Below are 17,650 nucleotides of genomic sequence, written 5' to 3' on the forward strand. Positions count from 1 at the left end.
ATTTCAATCCAATCACAGTGAAACATTCTGAAAACCACTGCATTTCGCTATTTTTGATCCATATTCTTCAAATATGCCTCTGATCTATAATTCTGTTATAGATCATAGGCATTATGTCAGTCTATTCTGTACACACAACATCTGATTCCTGTCCTGGTCCCTCCTCTGTTTCTTCTTTAATTTTTTCCCTGTTAAAGGGTCTAACAACAGAGGGTGGTATATGCTGTACTTTTTGTAAAACACCTTGAGGCTAATTTGTGGTTTGTGATATTGGGCTATGTAAATAAAATTTTAATCGTGTTGTCACATCATGAAACATTTATTTTTGAACAATGATTTGCATCGGTTTTGGAAGGCACAAACAAATGATGTCGTCCTTCTGATAGTGACATCAGAAAACGCTTCTAAATGTCTTAAAGGGTGTCGACAAACAACGTTTTTTGTCTTGTTGACTAAAAAGGTCGTGGACACACTTGTAAAATAATGAATTTTGCATTTCCAGACAAAGTGCAGCAGTGTTTTCTGTGGTCGACTGTGAGAGTTTGAGGGTCAAACTCGAACAAAGGGGAACACTGACCTGAAACAGGAAACATTCTTAAATTTGTCTACAGTGCAGGCTCCAACTATTCTTTATTTTATGCCAAACAGGTGTTTTAGTATGCATTACATTAACTGCCTTTAAAAGCAAAATTATGTTGTTCAGCAGCCAACTGTTGCAAAAAACAATTAATGTAAATGGCAAAAAAAGGCCAAGTACAAATATGAAAGGAACTTGTGTTTTTACTGAGCAGAGGTGAAGAGATATTAACAAGAGAGATAGAGATATTAACATGTTTCAGTGACTCTGATGATGTTCATGACTGAACATCATCAGAGTCACTGCTGGAGTGCAGAAGCTTCACATCTCATCTCATCTGGCCTTACACACTTTAATCGACACTTAAGGGTTTAGAGCAACACTTCTGTTCTCTCTCTTTCTCACATTTTTCTTTTTTTCACCCCTCCCTCCCTGTTTTTGTCTTTGCTCTGCTCGTCCTCCTCTCCCCATTCGCTCGCCCTCAGATCTTCTCCGTCTCCCCTCTGAGTCAGTTTGAAGGAACATACAGGCTAATTAATCTGTGCGAGTGTGTCATTTTCAGTGTGTGTGCGTGTGTGTGTGTATGTGTGTCCTCTCTTCCCTCAACTTCACTTCTGTCTTTGCATGAAAGACTTTACATCTCAACCACGCAGAGAACGATGAACCTTCGCCAGCCTAAGACACCTCACTGCTGCGGACATGTCATGTGATGTTCCATGTGCCAAGTGAAAGAACCCCGACCCATAATGTAAAGCATAATGTAACATATATTCAGTCCATGCTGGCTGTGCTCCTGGATTCAGTAATCCGTGCAGGTATTTACTGGGAATCTGTGGACCTTGTTAAGGCACAAAACTGCCCTTACAAAAGGCCAATTTTTACCACATATGAAGTAAATTTCATGCATGACTAATACACATTACAAAAGCACATGTGACTCTCAGCTATTTCACATGTAATTAATCCCTACTCACTGTCAGCACTAAATCAGCTGAAAAGGCAAAATTTTACCCTAAAACTTCATGCATCAAACTCTCAAGACGAAACACCGTCTTTATACTAGAGACACAGGCTGCAACAACCAATCAAAAAAAGAGTCAAAATATTAGCATGGCAACGCTAAGATGGGGAACATGGTAAACATCATGCTAGCATTTAGCTCAGAGCACAGCTGTGCCTGAGTACAGCCTCACAGAGCTGCAGTAGACCTTTTGTTGCGTCTGAAAACCTTTGTGCAAAAGTAAAACTCAGTTAAAGGAGTTTAAGATTCACATGTGTTTCTTACGTGTGTTGCTCGGCTGTGAGTCCATAGGAATCATCATTTTGCCTCGCGTCCCCCTCCTGGCAGCCAGGGAGCGCTCCAGAGTGGAGATGCTGCTGGATACATCATCACCATCAGCTCCTGGAACATCCAAAGATTTAAATAATAAAATGGCAACTTCACATTTCTGCTCCCTTCTTTAAGCTGTCAAAACAAGATTAATTAGCTCAGGTAATGTTTCTTCAACACTTATAATACCAATTAAGAAATATTTAGCATGCAAAAACAAAATTTTTCTTGGTGTGTGAGGAATCATCTCATCCTTAATAATTTGAAAACAAAAGAGATGATATTTGATCCCAGGGAAGTGAGAGCATATAAGTATAAGTACTTGGGTATATAATTAGATAACCAGTTAAAAGGAAATGTGCATGTCTCAGATACTTGTATGGTGTGGACTGTATGATGCATGTGAGTGTAAAGTCTATATGTGTTACTGTTTGTTACTGCAGCCTTATGCCTAATTTCCCTTAGGGGACAATAAAGTTGATCTCATCCTTACTTATTGTTTTGAGATTGTTTGAGATTGTTGAAATTTTGATATTGTGACAAAAAGATGAATCCTAACATGAATCTGCATACAGAAAGAAACCCAAACAAAAAAGCAACAACCTTCTTTGCTTTTTATACAAAGTTAGGGGGCATGATGTTATATGTTAAATAAAAATATGAAAAACAAGTAAACAAAATTAAGCTAGTGATGGTTATTTTAAATAACCTTCACACTTAAATAAACAAATAATGATTTAATTAAAAAGAAGAATGAATCAGCATCCATTCTGTACCTGAGTGGCTGCTCTTGCTGCCCATCTGGCTCTCTGATTGGCTGTGTGCGATCTGTGGGAGGTCCTGGCAGGACTGGATGGGCGAATCATGTCCGGACGGGGCGACGCTGGGGGCTTTCTCCATGTTCTTCATCTCCATCTCCTCGTGATGGATCCAGAGGTCAGGAGGTCGCAGGTCCTTCTGGCTGCCCTTCCTCTTGCTGGCACTATGGCTCGCTCTCTTCCTGCACAGAGAACCAGAAACACACAGGTGAGGAGGTCAGTGGGAAAGGTGGGAAGGAATGTAAACATGTGAGGAAGAACAAACTGAGGGACTGATACTAGTGGACAACACAACAAACCGTGGGTAGACTGCTGTTAGAGTCATGTCCCTAAGCAACCCGCCAAATCCCATACCATAACAGAAATGTACATCCATCATGAAACCATTTGTCACTTATGTAGGCTGCAATTTACACAGACAGCAAGAAGAAATCAATAAAAAAAAGATAATGGCGGATGGAGAGACAAAGAGGACAAGGGCTGTGTACTCTTCATTTCTGTGCTGTTGCTCTGCACTGAAACCCGATGAACTAAATCATAGAACACAATACCTATTGAAACCTGTTCATCTGGATGAGAATTATTTTGACTAGATTTTGTGAAGTGAATAATAACACTAGACTAGACTGCAACTGTATTACAAAATGATAACAACTGAAATGTCACGAAATGATACTAATTGTAACGACATGAACCAGATTATGAAATAACACAGAAGCACTCTGAACTGGATTAATAAACAAAACAGAGGGAAATTTACTGAATTATGAAATTATACTGAATGAATAAGAAAAAGATTTTCATGACCCATTTCTGATACTGTTCATGGTCTGCGTTTTGCCTGCAATAGCCATTCAACGTATCTACATTCTGTTACATCCTCCATATATAGTATTCCTTATTGATACTGGTGGAGTAGTTTTATCTCATTAATATCAGCCTCCCTGTTTACTGCTTGCGCTCTTTAAACTGTGTCAGAGACACTTTAGGTTACTGTTAATGCAAACGGGACATCCTACTGCTGCTGCTTCATGTTAACACAGGGCACCGTTTATTATGAAGCAGTTAGCACGGGAAACGCCTTTATTTCCCATTTGTCCTCAGCAGATCACTTTAAATAGTTTGCGAGGGAGTCATGGAACAGTCAGGAGCAGCCACAGTGAGCTGCTACATCAATCAATCAATCAATCAATCAATCAGTTGAAACGGAACGGTTGGTGCACTGTAGGGCAGAGGTCACTAATAGGCAGACCGCGGTCCGGATCCGGACCGAGCCGCCGTCCTCTACAGACCGCCAACCTACAGCCGGTTTATTATTGAGAATTACTACCTCGTGACGGAGCGTTTCTTTTTTCTAGCATTTATTGTACTGATTTAACGGCCCTGGAATCTCACAGACCAATCGCATACGCTCTGATCGTCATCATGTGAGGCTGCTCAGCCAATCAAATCTGTGCATTCCAACAGGCATTGTGAGTCCGCGAGTGCAATACACCGAAGATATTTTGGAAACACACAGGGAGAGAGGAGGCGAAAGAGAAAAGAGATTTCACAAGGCTTTTAATCAAGAATGTACAGATTCTTACATGTACATTCCTCCCACGTTCAGAACCAGATTATCTCATAGATCTCCAATGTTAGCTGGCAAGACAAGCTAGAGCTCACGTTTCTCACTGAACAAGAGAAACTAGGGAAGTAGTAGCTATGTAAGAGGGAATGAAAGAGAAGAAGAGGTATTACAGCTGTTCATTTGTTAAGATGTGTTGAGTGTTTATTATAAAATTGGTTAAGGCTACACTTCATCACTTCAAGCTACACCTTTTATGATTTTTTTCCCTGAAATTAAGCACTTTATTTTAGTTTAATTAAATTAAAAATGTATTATTAGATTAGTTTTTTATTATTATCCCTCCAGTTTTGATGTGAAAACTGAATATTGTTGAAATATTGTAAGTGTTTGACTAAAAACATATGTTGATACAACTATACGTTATGGCACTGAATGATAACACAAGTTAGTTGTTTTGATGTTTTGGACCTTTGCTCCGTGAAATTTTCTCTAACTGGACCTCTTTGAATTCTAATTCAATACCCCTGCTGAAATAAAGATCTAGATAAAGATCTAAGAAATCAGGTGCATCCCCGGTTTATGAATTTTAGTCACATGTCCTTTTTGATTTGGTAAACATTTTCATACCTGTGTTGGTTGCTAGGAACACATTTGATACACACTTCCTATAAAAAACAAAACAAACAACCATCTCTCCATCATTTCTGCCGTATAAGAGAGAACTGGAACAACTTACTTCCTCTGCTGGGCGGAGGAGCGTCGGGTGCAGATGAGCGCCACGATGACAACAACAACTACGGTGACAGCTCCCACGGAAACTACGATGATGACCAGGAGGTTACTGTTCTTTTGAGGCGTGGCGCTGCCATGAGGTGGACGCATCTGACCAATGGGAGACTCTGAAATACATTTAAAAGACAAGAGAAGCTATAAAAAATCGTCAGATCTGTGACTGGAGTTTTCCTTATCTGTATTAAATGTAAGGTAGTTTTGAGCAGGGTAGAAGTTGTTTAAGTGATTTGTGAAAAAAAAGCAAAACAAATATGGATGTATGATGATTTAACAGCAGGTTTTTTTGTGTGTGTATATTTTTGCCACAAAGGTATCCAGAGTGAGTATCTGGCACTACATAGAAAATACTAATGCAATCAAATCAATTTTGTTGCTAATCTTTAACATATCCCAGACACTAAATACCACCAAAGCCCCATCCCTGTACTATTTAATTTATGGAAAATAATTAGTTTTTTTGTATTAAATATGCAATAATTCAAATACTTAAACTGGCATTTAAAGGGTTAAAATCATGAAAATTATGAAATGTTTGGTAGTTTAAAGTAGGGCAGAAAGTTGTTTATGAAGTAATTTATGAAGAAAAGCAAAAAAAACGTATTGATAGAGTATAAATGACGTGAGCGTAAAAGATATGGGAATTGCCTGTGGAGGGCCTAAGGGATAACACTGCCACAATAGGAATTAACTTGAATGCCTAATTGACTTTTCAATTTCATCTTTAAATTAAGTAAGCCAAACATCAATGCAATTTCCGGATTTTTACTGGTTTCTTGGTATATTGAAAGGGAAAAATCATTTTGCACACAAATTTTCATCATGGTGAATTATATAATATTTGACTGACAGATCTGACATGAGACGTCCGGAAGAATGACCTGTTTCTAGGTAATCAGCTAAGATCAAAATTATCAATGGACAAAATTCACATTAAAAACCCTGTTTGAATTTTGGTTTTAAGTTTTGTTTGAAATGAAAAGACGTTTTTAAATTCAATTTCTTTCTCATTGTTAGGTTTAGGATTACATTAAAGGTTATATAAAAATAGTTTTCATTTTACTTTAAGTTAAGCTTAAGTCATTGCAATTTTCCCTTTAACTATACAGGAATTTAAAATGGAAAATACCATTTAAAATTAGTATTCTTATTTGAGCATACTTAATATATACAGAAAGTTAAAATTACATTTCAATTTCAGTTGAATTTAATATTGGCAGCCACAGACTTCCACAGAAGGTATGCCACCTATATTGTAGATATTTTCCTGTAGTCACTGAATTTGAAAGCTTTATTATATGACATTTTGACTTAAGCTTTATGTAAATTCATTATTTTCTGTTTATCTCAATGATATTGATTTGAATTGTGAAATGTTGAGTGGTGAGGAGCAGCACAGAAAATGCAACATGAATACAGGCAAATTACTGGATTACATTTAATCATGATCCTGTTTATCCACCTTAGTTAAGTTGTCTTGTTTTAGTCTTCTCAAAGTCTTGAATTTTAGATATAAAGACACACAGCTACGGGAAAAAAAGCCTGCAGAACCAGGTGAAACCTGAAGTGGTTTCACTGGACTGACAACACAAAGTTGCTGCAGCTGCTTTACCAATCAATAAACAGTGTGTGTCTGTGTGTGTGTGTGTGTGACAGTTGTAAAGGGAAAAAGGGAAGGGGAATTGATGACACGCTCTGTCATTCATTAACTCGACCTTGGAGCAGAGAGAGAGAGAAAATAGGAAACGCAGGAGGATCATGAAGTCTGGATGGAGAGGAGAGGGAAGTGTTTTAAAGAGTGAAAGAGAGACAGTAGGAAGAGAAAGCAGTCAGAGTAGGGGGGGATAGAGAGGGGTAAGAGAAAAAGAAAGAGCAGAACGGTGGGTTGAAGACAGGAGAGGGGGAGGACATGGAGCAAGATTAAGAAAAATGCGAGAGAGAGGCACTTTACCTCTTTCACCTCTCTCTCTCTCTCTCCATTCAGTCGTCCCTCTCAATGAATTCCACAATCCATCACAGCTTACAGCTGCTGCAGCAGAGGGGCCACAATATCACTTTCCTTTCTGTTCTTTTTTAAAGTTAGATTTCATCATCTAAAACAAGTCTTTCATTTCAAACTGAAATCTGACCCTTTGCTGACGTATGCTCCTGCCTTCAAGGTAGTGCCAGAGTAAAGATCAAGGAGGTAAATAAAATCAATAGTGTGTTTACCTGTGGGAAGAAGTATTTGATGGCAATCTGAGATACCAGTCTGATGGATGGACTGACATTCTAAACACTCAAAACACACGCTCAGAACCAGATTACAGGAAGACTATAATAATAATAATGACATCATAATGACATCCTATTATTAATATTACTTAACAAGGGGTGACGTTACGTTACATAAATTACCATGCTACATCATTTCTAACGTTAGCTACATAGCATTAGCTACTACGTTATGTTACGTAAGTTACTATGCTACATTGTTTCTAACGTTAGCTACATAGCGTTAGCTACGTTAAAGTTTAAGTAGCTAGCAAGCTAACAATGCTAACATTGGCATTCCTTGTATCAAGGTTTAACATCAGGGGTGTGTAAGTGAAATTAGAAAGTGTAATTTGAGGGAAAGCCAAGCAAACATGCAAGTTAGCATGACTGCGGAACTGAGACACCTTAATGGCATGCAGCCATCATTAATTTTAATCATGTTGTTAATGCGGTCAAAATTTCATCTTGTTCAATCCTTTGGTTTATGAGCAAATCACTGCAAAACTAAAAAAATTCCCATCAGCCGTGCTTTGTTTTTAGTGTTAGTTAGCAATGTAAATGCTCCGTATTTGTATAGTCATCTTTTCGACCACTCAAAGCATCTGCATTCACCAGCCTAAGTGCTCAAACATTGGCGGAACAGCCACCAGAGGGGTTCAGTATCTTGCCCAATGACACGCAACCTGGAGGAGCTGGGTATTGAACCACCGACCTTCTGATAACAGGCAACCCGCTCTATCTCCTGAGCCACAGCCAACCCAACAGGGTGAATTTACCCCTTGTTAAGTAATATTGTAAATTTCCTGTATCATCGGGTGAGTTAATGCATTAGCAGCTGCTGATTGGTGACTCATCAGATTTGTTCCTACAGAGAAAATGACATCTTTAGGTTAAATTTGACTTTTTCCCCCATTAACGTTTTAGAGTCTGGGGATAGAGGATGTTTGTTGTAAAATAGTTGCAGCGTGGTGCTTTAAAACAGCCTTCCTGTTCATAAAACTGTAATGCACTTGTAATTTCCTAATAATTATCTCAGAAGTTTCCTTGAAAGACCTAATTACAGGGAAAATGGAGACAAAGATGACACATTTATTTGAGTTAGCTGAGTTGAGTTTAAAAGCAGTCTTCTGCTAAGCAGCTTCTTGGCACTTGATCTGTTGAATTTGTATTGAGAAACTTTCAATTAAATATAACACAATGCATAATGGGAAACATAATCCCAACCAATGTAAGTTTCTCCTTAAGGCAAGAATTGTTTGATACAATAAATCAGAATTTTATGGACCGTAAAGTGCAAAAAAAGCCATAGTTTTAGATGAATACAAAAAGTGACAGGAGCAGCAACTGACAGAGTGGAGGTCAAAGCTGAGCCGCTAGCAACATGTATGTTGCTGATGACAACAGGAGCGTTAACAACCTCTGCTGAGATGCCCTTCAGCAAGGCACTAAACCCCCAGCGGCTCAGAGACACTGTGGAATAAATCAGAAGCAAGCCACAACAACATCAACAAATCAACACATGGGCAACAGGAAGTTCAGAAATCCTGCAGGGGAACTAAACACAAACAAAGCTCCATTGCTGGGCGATTTCCACAAATTTCAATTAACATTTTATTGGTTTGTAGTCTGGAACGTAAGGCCTTGTAGCACTGAAGGGACAAATCAAAGATGTGGTCGACTGCCACCTCCTTTGTAGACAAATCATCTTTACATGCAGCTGCCTGTCAGAAAGAACAATGGACCCTGAAAATGTTTAGAGGGACTCCTTTTTTTTGTCCAACCAGCCTGGTATCATCAAAAGGCAATTGAATTGCCGTTTTACGCCTTCTTTCACAAGTTAAATCAGCGTGTGTGGGATATAGCCATGAAAGTTTGACACTAAGGTGGTGGAGGGGTGGTCGGGTGGATAGTAAGTTGGTCCCTGACCCAAGACACTGGCGTTTGGTTCCTGAGTGAAACAATAATTACACAACATTAGTTTTTGTTTTTATTTACTTTACATTAACTAAGTTACCATTCTACATCGTTGCTAACGTTAGCTACGTTAGCTACATAGCGTTAGCTACTACGTTACGTAAGTTACCATGCCACATTGTTTCTAACGTTAGCTACGTAGCGTTAGCTACGTTAAAGTTTAAGTAGCTAGCTAGCTAACAATGCTAACATTGACATTCCTTGTATCAAGGTTTAACATGAGGGGTGTGTAACATTAGTGTGTAAGTGTGATAAGTGTTATTTGGAAAGCCAAGAAAACATGCAAGTTAGCATGACTGCGGAACTGAGACACCTTAATGGCATGCTTGCCATTATTAATGTTAATCATGTTAATGGGGTCAAAAATTTCATTTTGTTCAATAATGCTTTGTTTTTAGGGTTAGTTAGCTATGTTAGCATGTTAACTAACACTAAACTAAGATGGTGAATACAGTAAACATTATACCTGCATAACATCAGAATATTAGCATTGTGAGCATATTAGCATGCTGACTTTGCATCATTTAGCTCAGTGCATCACTGTGCCTCAGTACAGCCTCACAGAGCTGCCAGCTTCTTCAAATTACTGAATTTCTGTTTATCCAGACAAAAAAAAACATAATTGCTGCCACATCTGCCCATGAAGGTTTTAGTTTATTGTTTAGTTGGATTATGTTCAAGGATACAATTTTATTAGTTTATTGCACATAAATAAATTAATAAATGTATGTTTTGGTTAGATCTATATAGCTATCTATTTAAATTAGTAAACACTAAATAAACATCCTGATTGATTGGTTAATTGTTTGTCCTACATATACAAGTATATAAAAGTAATTTAATAAATTTTTGTACAAATGTGAAGCTTTTGTTATGATCATATAGAGAGGAAAATGTCTTTTACACCTTTTCAGCTCAGTGGAGTTTCAGGGGAATATGATGGCTCAAGATGTTAATGTTGTCCATTAAAAACTCTTTTGAACAGACAGTTTCTTTCACTTAAAACTGAGATATTTTTAACTTTAATTGCTTGAGCGGTTTGGTGGTCTCAGTCCAGGAAACAGCCAATGTTACTTCCTCTAGAGAAAATGAGGTGAGAATGAGGAAACTTGAGTAAATGTATGCATCAGCAGTCAAACTGTGCTATACCCAGACCTTCAGCCTGCTCAGATACTTTGCAGTCAATGGATCACAATAGACCAGATCGGATCAGATCACCTGAGTACCGTACAGACAGCAAAAATAGACCTACAGTGCTGTAGACTGAAAGGGTTGGAGGTGAATCTTCTCTGTAGGTTGTTTTTCAAGTGAGAGGAAGCTCTTCAACATAAAGGGTGACACCGTGTTAAAGATGAAATACGGTGGATCTGATGAACGAGGCTTCGCCCTCGCCGACCTGACATAAAGCCAGCGGAGGGCGGAGGTCAGAGAGGACAGATTTATGACTGCCTCCAGCACTAACAGCAATACCGACAAAATGTAACAGTCCATCTTGAGATACACACACACACACAGACACACTGCACAACTGTCCTACAATGGGTCACTGAATCACTGCCAGCTATAGACCCTGATCTCTGACCTCACTGCAGAGGAGGGGTAACTGAACAGTTTAACTTAAAGCAGAAATGAGAGGAGACAGTTATGGTTATGACCATGATTTGTATTATTAGCAATAGCTTTAGCTTTAGCAGTGGTTTCACTGTTATTAATAGCAGCAGTATTAGTACAGTAGCACTGTACTGTTAGCATTAACGTTAGCATTAGTGTGTGTATTATGATTAATATTAAAATGAGTATTGCCTTTAGTATTACATCTGCATTATTGTTAGTACTGGCAATAATATTAGAACTGCTTGGGAATTATTATTGGCATTAACTTTAATATAGGTATAAGTATTGATATCATTATTAGCATGTGTATAACTAATATTAGTATCAGGCTAGTACTTTTAGGATTATCATGAGTTTTATCATTAGAATTAACAATATTTTTAGTATTACAATTATTGGTATTGAACTGGGTATTATCATTATCATTAGCATACTGTACATGCTAATTAACATTAGTTAACATTAGTATTAATGTAAGTATCACTGGTAATTTCAAGGTAACAGTGAAATTAAAGATATATTACTAATACTATGAATATTGGTCTTTTGCTAGAGGTTAGTGGTAGTCTTGGTAGTCTTAGGATAAAAATATCTCAATACGTGATTAGAAATTATACTTGCTAACTTCTATCCACATGTTCTCATATAAATATGAAAAGTATGTGTGCATAGTGTAATTATGTAATAATAATCATTCATTATCTACATCAAAAATTGATTTTGAAGTTTGATATTCTTAGTGTTATTGTTTTATTAAAATCTAAAGGATCATGTTTTGTCTGTCCTACTTTTTTAAAATTTCTATCAATAATATAATCATCATTTTATTAAAAACTACAAGTGGAAGAGTTCTATGCACTCTTTTTATGCTGTTGCTCAATAAACAGAATTATTTTCTCCAGTTTGTAGAAACACTGATTGATGGTGAGATAGTGAATCTAATTAATTTTTCCTGCCAGCGGCGACAACAACAAACAGGAAGCGTTGCTAACCGACTGTAAATCAGTGAGCTGCAGCTCCTCATCAGGACACAGTGAGTCATTAAAGTAGGTTTTCACATGACTGAGCTGAGTGATCAAAGAAAACAACAGAGTCACTGTGATGATCTGATGATGCTGCAGAATATCACACAAACACACACATACACACACACACACACACACACACACACACACGCAATCAGCTCAACTCACAGGAGACTTGGCCTCATTGCGGTATCAAGTACAATAATGAACCCAAATGTAATTCTACTGACAGGAAAATTCAGTCAAGCAGAACCAAAGTGTGTGTGTGTGTGTGTGTGTGTGTGTGCGTGATGATGGTGGTGGTGTTGGTGGGGTGTTACCGTTGATGCTGCTCCTGTCAATCAGGTTGGTATCAGATGGCCAGTAGGCGTGGTCTCCCCCTCGGCCTGGAGGACCAGAAATAAACAGGAACATCAGGAAGGAACAATAGAAAGAAAGAGAACGCGGCAGGGATGAAAAGATGAGAGTCATTTTGCAGAAGGGATAGAGGGATCGGACAGAGAGATTGGAAATAAATTACATTGTTAAGATAGTGCACATCCACTCATGTCAAATGTGTGCTGTGTGTGTGTGTAGTTCTCTCCTGAGACTACATTTAGTCTAAATCATCAGCCTTTATCCACCTCCATGGACCACTTCATTGGATATTTGGAATGGTTCCCATGGTGAGGACTTGCAGGTGCCCACACCATCAGACAACTAAAGATAAATGTTATGAGCAAGACTGGATTACCAACAGAGCACAGCGAACAATTTCCATGGGGACCCACATTTTCCCAAATTCAGTTTTTTATTAATTTCATATTTGTTAGAGAATTTGCACCACTTAAGTACAATATCAATTAAAGTGGGCCCTTGATTACTACTTATTTTTGTAGCCCCTTTCTTTAATAAAGGCCCTGTGAAAAAAATCTACCTTTAGGAGCACATTGTTTAAGTTTATATTACACTTATATAACACATATTCCTAAATGAATAAAGGCCAGCAGGTTTCTGGATTTCTGGGTAAATAATGAAGCTGCCATGTGCAGTCAGCTATGTACTTAATGAGAATTTGGGGTCCCCAGGGTAAATACACAATGCAGAGAGGGCAGGAAGTGGGCTGTGGGAGTGGGGAGTCAACAAGGGGCCAAATTCTTTCTCAGGAGCCCTCTGTGTATCTGTGTGTGTGTTTACAGTGAAAGCCTCAATCTTCCCTCCTCCCGTGACAATGCTTCTGATTTATGATTTCTAATATGTTAATGTTAGCCATGGTCATAACTAGGTAACTAACTGTGACTGTCTCCACTACCCGCGGCTGACATCTTGGTTCCGACATGACTCGGGATTTCCACAGGCGACTAGCGGTGCTACGAAAATAATTACTTCTGTTGGCTTGTTTTTTGCGGAACTTCCGGGTTTTGATTGATGACACCACCAGAAAAACCATAGATACCTCCTTGTTTTCAAGTCTCCATCTTTCCTGTTGAAATACTGGCATTGTGAGCCCGCCAAAGTTTGTTGGTTATAAAATCGTCTTGTTTTTGCTGAAAGTTAGTAAAAACATTCTTTAAATTCTAATAGACATTTAGTTTAATTGCTTAACTATAGCTGAACGAAATTTCAATGAATTTGAACAAAAACCTTATTGCCTGCAAAACCTGCTTCTGTTGACCAAGAACGTAAGAAAGCAGCCAGCAGAGTGTGTTATAGCCATGCAGTAGGGGCACGCTTTTTGCTTTGATTTCAATGGAACATAAAGGACGAAATAAACATAAACATAAAATAGTGACATTTTCGAGCATCCTTTTATTGTGGCCAGCCTAAGGCACACCTGTGCAATCCCCAAGCTGTCTGATCAGCATCTTGATATGCCACAGCTGTGAGGTGGATGGATTATCTCGGCAAAGGAGAAGTGCTCACTAACACAGATTTTGACAGATTTGTGAACAATATTTGAGAGAAATAGGCCTTTTGTGTACATAGAGAAAGTCTTAGATCTTTGAGTTCAGCTCATGATGAATGGGGGCGAAAACAAAAGTGTTGTGTATAATTTTGTTCAGTGTATAAACGTGGTCTTGGTATAATTTAGGATATTTCAAGCTTTCTATCAATACAATTTGTTTTTGCATTTAACACGTTTAATGTTGAAAATTTTGCTCACATACCTATTATAACTCTACTCTTTAATAAGCTATGAAACAATCAGCAGATGCAGGAGTGGTGTTTAAATCAGACCGTCCTCCCTAAAAATAAAGGTATATATATAATAAATCTTCCTAAGAGCCATAGTTACTGTTTATTGTTAGGCCGGATAGGGTAGAGCCCGGGACTTTCATCCAGGAGGCCTGTTTGTGTCCCCTGTGAAACCAAGAGTCAGCGTTGACTTATTTTAACTTTTGTAGGTCAGTTAAGGTAAGTAAACTTACATCATGTAACTTACTGGGATTTACTAACATAATGTAGACTGATTTTACGACCGTTTCACAACAATAACATGTTTATTATTGTTACCATACCGACGAAGATCCTGTGTTGCTGGTACTCTTCAACGGTCCTTATGGGAATCTTTAGCAAATAAACTATTCTGTCGTTTAGGACCTCCTGGGAAAAGTAAGTTGCTGCTGGAAGAGGTGTTGGTGGGCCAGTAGGGGGCAGTCTTCCCTCTGGTCCTAATAATAATAATTTCCCACCGCCCCAGTGCAGTGATGGGGAGGCTTTGGGAGATGCTGTCCTTCAGATGAGCCATTAAACTGAAGTCCTGACTTATTGTGGTCATTAAAGATCAAGCGGCAAGAGAAGGGGGTTCCCCGGTGTCCTGGCAAAATTCCCAACCTGGCTTTCTCCATCTGCTCATCTAATCATCCCCCAGAGTAACTGGCTCTATATTTTCCTCCCTCTCTGCCTCAAGCTGAGGTGTGGTGAGCGTTCTGGTGTAAATGGGTCCCGTGCACCGAGGTGGGACCCAAGTGCTTTCAGGTATCTATGTTAAAGCGCTATATAAATAACCAATAAGCACTTTATTTTTCTATTAAGATATTTATTTTGTTGAGGAAAAGGGACTGAAAAATGTACATAATTATGCTGAGCCCTAGTGTGAAGGTCTTCTTTAGCAGCATTATGATGAATAATAGCCCAGGGTTTTGGCTTGCACCTTAATCACAGAAAGACCAGAGTTGTAGCCAGAATTATGGGATTATTGAAGTCATTCAGTCTAAAAGAAATGATTAGCTCATTTTCTCACGCAGTGCCAAATTGAACTAATCGAGGCTAAATCATCAGCCTGATTACTATAACTGGTTTGAAGAAAAGCTAGCCATGGACAATTATTTTGGTTTCTACTACAGGGTCAAATAAATGTTGCTAATACCACTTTACATTTACTCTGTTTACAGACCAGACTGAACAGCTATCCACAACATGTTCTCAAATTGGTCTGGTGCTGTTGCCCCTCGTTGAAGAAGAGTCGACCAATCAAAGCAAGAACGGGGATGTCATCTTACCTAACTAGCTAATAAGCTAGCTAAGCCACAGAAAAATGGCGAGAAGCGTGGATAAGATCAACGCACAGCTGGCATCAATGGGACTGCTATGTCACCTGATGCCGCAGCACATCAGCCGTTGTGCTCCTTAGGTTAGCCAGAGTCAGGCCAGACTGGAGTGGTCAACCAGCCAAAAGTGGGCTTTAGAGTTGAGTTTTGTTTTGCATGTTTTTCTGTAGTCATCATTCAAGGGATTTATTGTTATTTTCTTTCCTAGTGGTTTTAGTTGTGTTGGTAGAGTTAGCTCTGTTTCATTCCTCTTTATTCCAGATTTCCGACATTGGAGGGGGAAATTCAAAGAGGATGTCAGAAACAGATCGTCACAGAGGCTGCCAGAGAACAGAGACTGAAAACTGATGACAGAGATTTTGAAAACCTCTGCACTCTTTTGCATCAGGAAACTGGATCTAAAGGCCCTCACATCTCAAATGAACTTATAGCCAAACACGATACATAATTCTCCCATATTTTAAAGCTAAGAGCCGGTTCATTCCTCTCCCACCATCCAGCAGCAGTGCTGAGTGCCCAAAAATATAAACAGAATATATGTTTTCTTGCAGTTTGAAGCGACAGAAACCAGTTGATTAAGGCTGGATTCTAAAATCTTCATGTTTCTGAAAACACACACACACTTACTTATCTTTCCTGTCAGCCCGTCTTTGTGTGTGCATTAACCAGTGTGTGTATATGTGTGTGTGTTTACAGCGCAAGGTCCACAGTAACAGGTTTGACCATCAATCTTCCCTCCTCCCCTGACAACACTTCTGATTTATATGGAGAGGGTACGCAGTGTGTGCATGTGCACATATCACACACACGCAGACACACATCTGTCAGTGACAAACAGAAGCATTTAACACCCTGACACCGGAGCTGAGGCTCCTGGTTCAGCGTCTCAATGCCTGAATCGCTTCACTGCACTTCCAGCTGCACTGAAAATTCCCAGAATGCATTTGTAGAAAGCCGTGAGCACCTTGGACAAAGAGGGTCTGAGTGCCATATACACCCTGTATATTATATGGAACTATATACTCGAACAACATATATGGATCATAGAACAGTGGACCAGGGCCCAGGTCATTAAACATGGCTTAATTAATCCAGGCTAACATGATTTTATCCAGCTTAAATTATCCTGTTAATTCACATTCAGCTAAAATAGTTTCTTGAAGGTAGTAATTAATTTTAGTTAATCATGGATCAAGTTATCTTGAATAACAGTCAGCTCCTATTTTAAAATACTACATGAATAGAGTTGAAATCATAATCAGCGCTCATGGGATTGGCTTAGTGCCTATTATACCATCAAATAATGCAGCACTACTGGTCGTCGTCGTCATCATCGTCATCATCATCATCATCATCATTATCATCATCATCATCATCATCATCAGTTCTCTTGGTGAGACTCCGAATGATACCAATGCTCATTACACTTCATTTAAAAAATGAAATCAGACATTAAAAACTACAAATTCGTCTGTCATGTTCTCTGTTTCTCTGTTCTCAAGTTTAGTGAAGCAAATTAAAAAAGTTTTGAGTGTTCATTAGCATCTTGTCCCCCTTTGCTTGCTGCGGCTGATGAATGGAATCAGAGAACAGAGCGTTAATTATGTCTGAGTTAATTTGATTAACTTAAATATGGTAAACAGCTTCTTTCCATCGCCTCTCATATGTGAGCATTAATAATTACAAAACCCTCTTCTTCCTCTCTCACTTACTCTCCTTCAATTTCTCTCGCCATGCAATTAACAAATGACTTTCCTTCAGCTTGATGAGTCGGGGTTGTGTGCATAAAGTGAAAAATAAATTCAATAAAGAAGAAAATGGAATAACTTTCTCTGTTTTCACAATTTTCTTCTGTCATTTTGTCATTTTAATTGATTTTTGAGGCCCACCTTCCTTTCATTTCTCCCTAACCTTACTTAACCCACTTTCCTGTTTTCTTCCTTCTATCTTCTATTTTCTCTACTCGTTTCTTGTCATCTTCCTTCCCTTCATCTTTTTTTACTTTATACTAAACTCAGTTTTCAGCTGACAGTAGATAGCTGAGGTAGTAGGTAGCTGACATCAGATTAAAATGCTTTCCCTTGTAAGGAACAAGGGAACAAGATGTGAAGTTAGGGAATAAGTATGTAACAAAATGGAAAGTTAAAAAGAACAGATTCTGTTATTA

At 38.6% G+C, this 17,650-nt stretch overlaps 1 protein-coding gene across 3 annotated transcripts in view; it reads right to left on the reverse strand.

Annotated features, from left to right (window-relative positions):
• dcc (DCC netrin 1 receptor) overlaps positions 1 to 17,650 on the reverse strand; it is a 318,930-nt gene that overhangs the window by 43,095 nt on the left and 258,185 nt on the right. For all 3 annotated transcript variants that reach the window (XM_038733764.1, XM_038733762.1, XM_038733763.1), the window contains exons 23-26: positions 12,274 to 12,339; positions 5,032 to 5,194; positions 2,684 to 2,907; positions 1,863 to 1,979 (exon numbers count right to left, since the gene is read on the reverse strand). In XM_038733764.1, coding sequence (XP_038589692.1) covers positions 1,863 to 1,979; positions 2,684 to 2,907; positions 5,032 to 5,194; positions 12,274 to 12,339 — 570 coding nt within the window. The remainder of the gene's footprint in view (positions 1 to 1,862; positions 1,980 to 2,683; positions 2,908 to 5,031; positions 5,195 to 12,273; positions 12,340 to 17,650) is intronic.

The sequence above is a fragment of the Micropterus salmoides genome, unplaced genomic scaffold, assembly GCF_014851395.1.
Source record: "Micropterus salmoides isolate LMB-PRFRI ecotype aquatic unplaced genomic scaffold, ASM1485139v1 Ms_hic_scaffold_20, whole genome shotgun sequence".
In the NCBI taxonomy this organism is placed as follows: domain Eukaryota; kingdom Metazoa; phylum Chordata; class Actinopteri; order Centrarchiformes; family Centrarchidae; genus Micropterus; species Micropterus salmoides.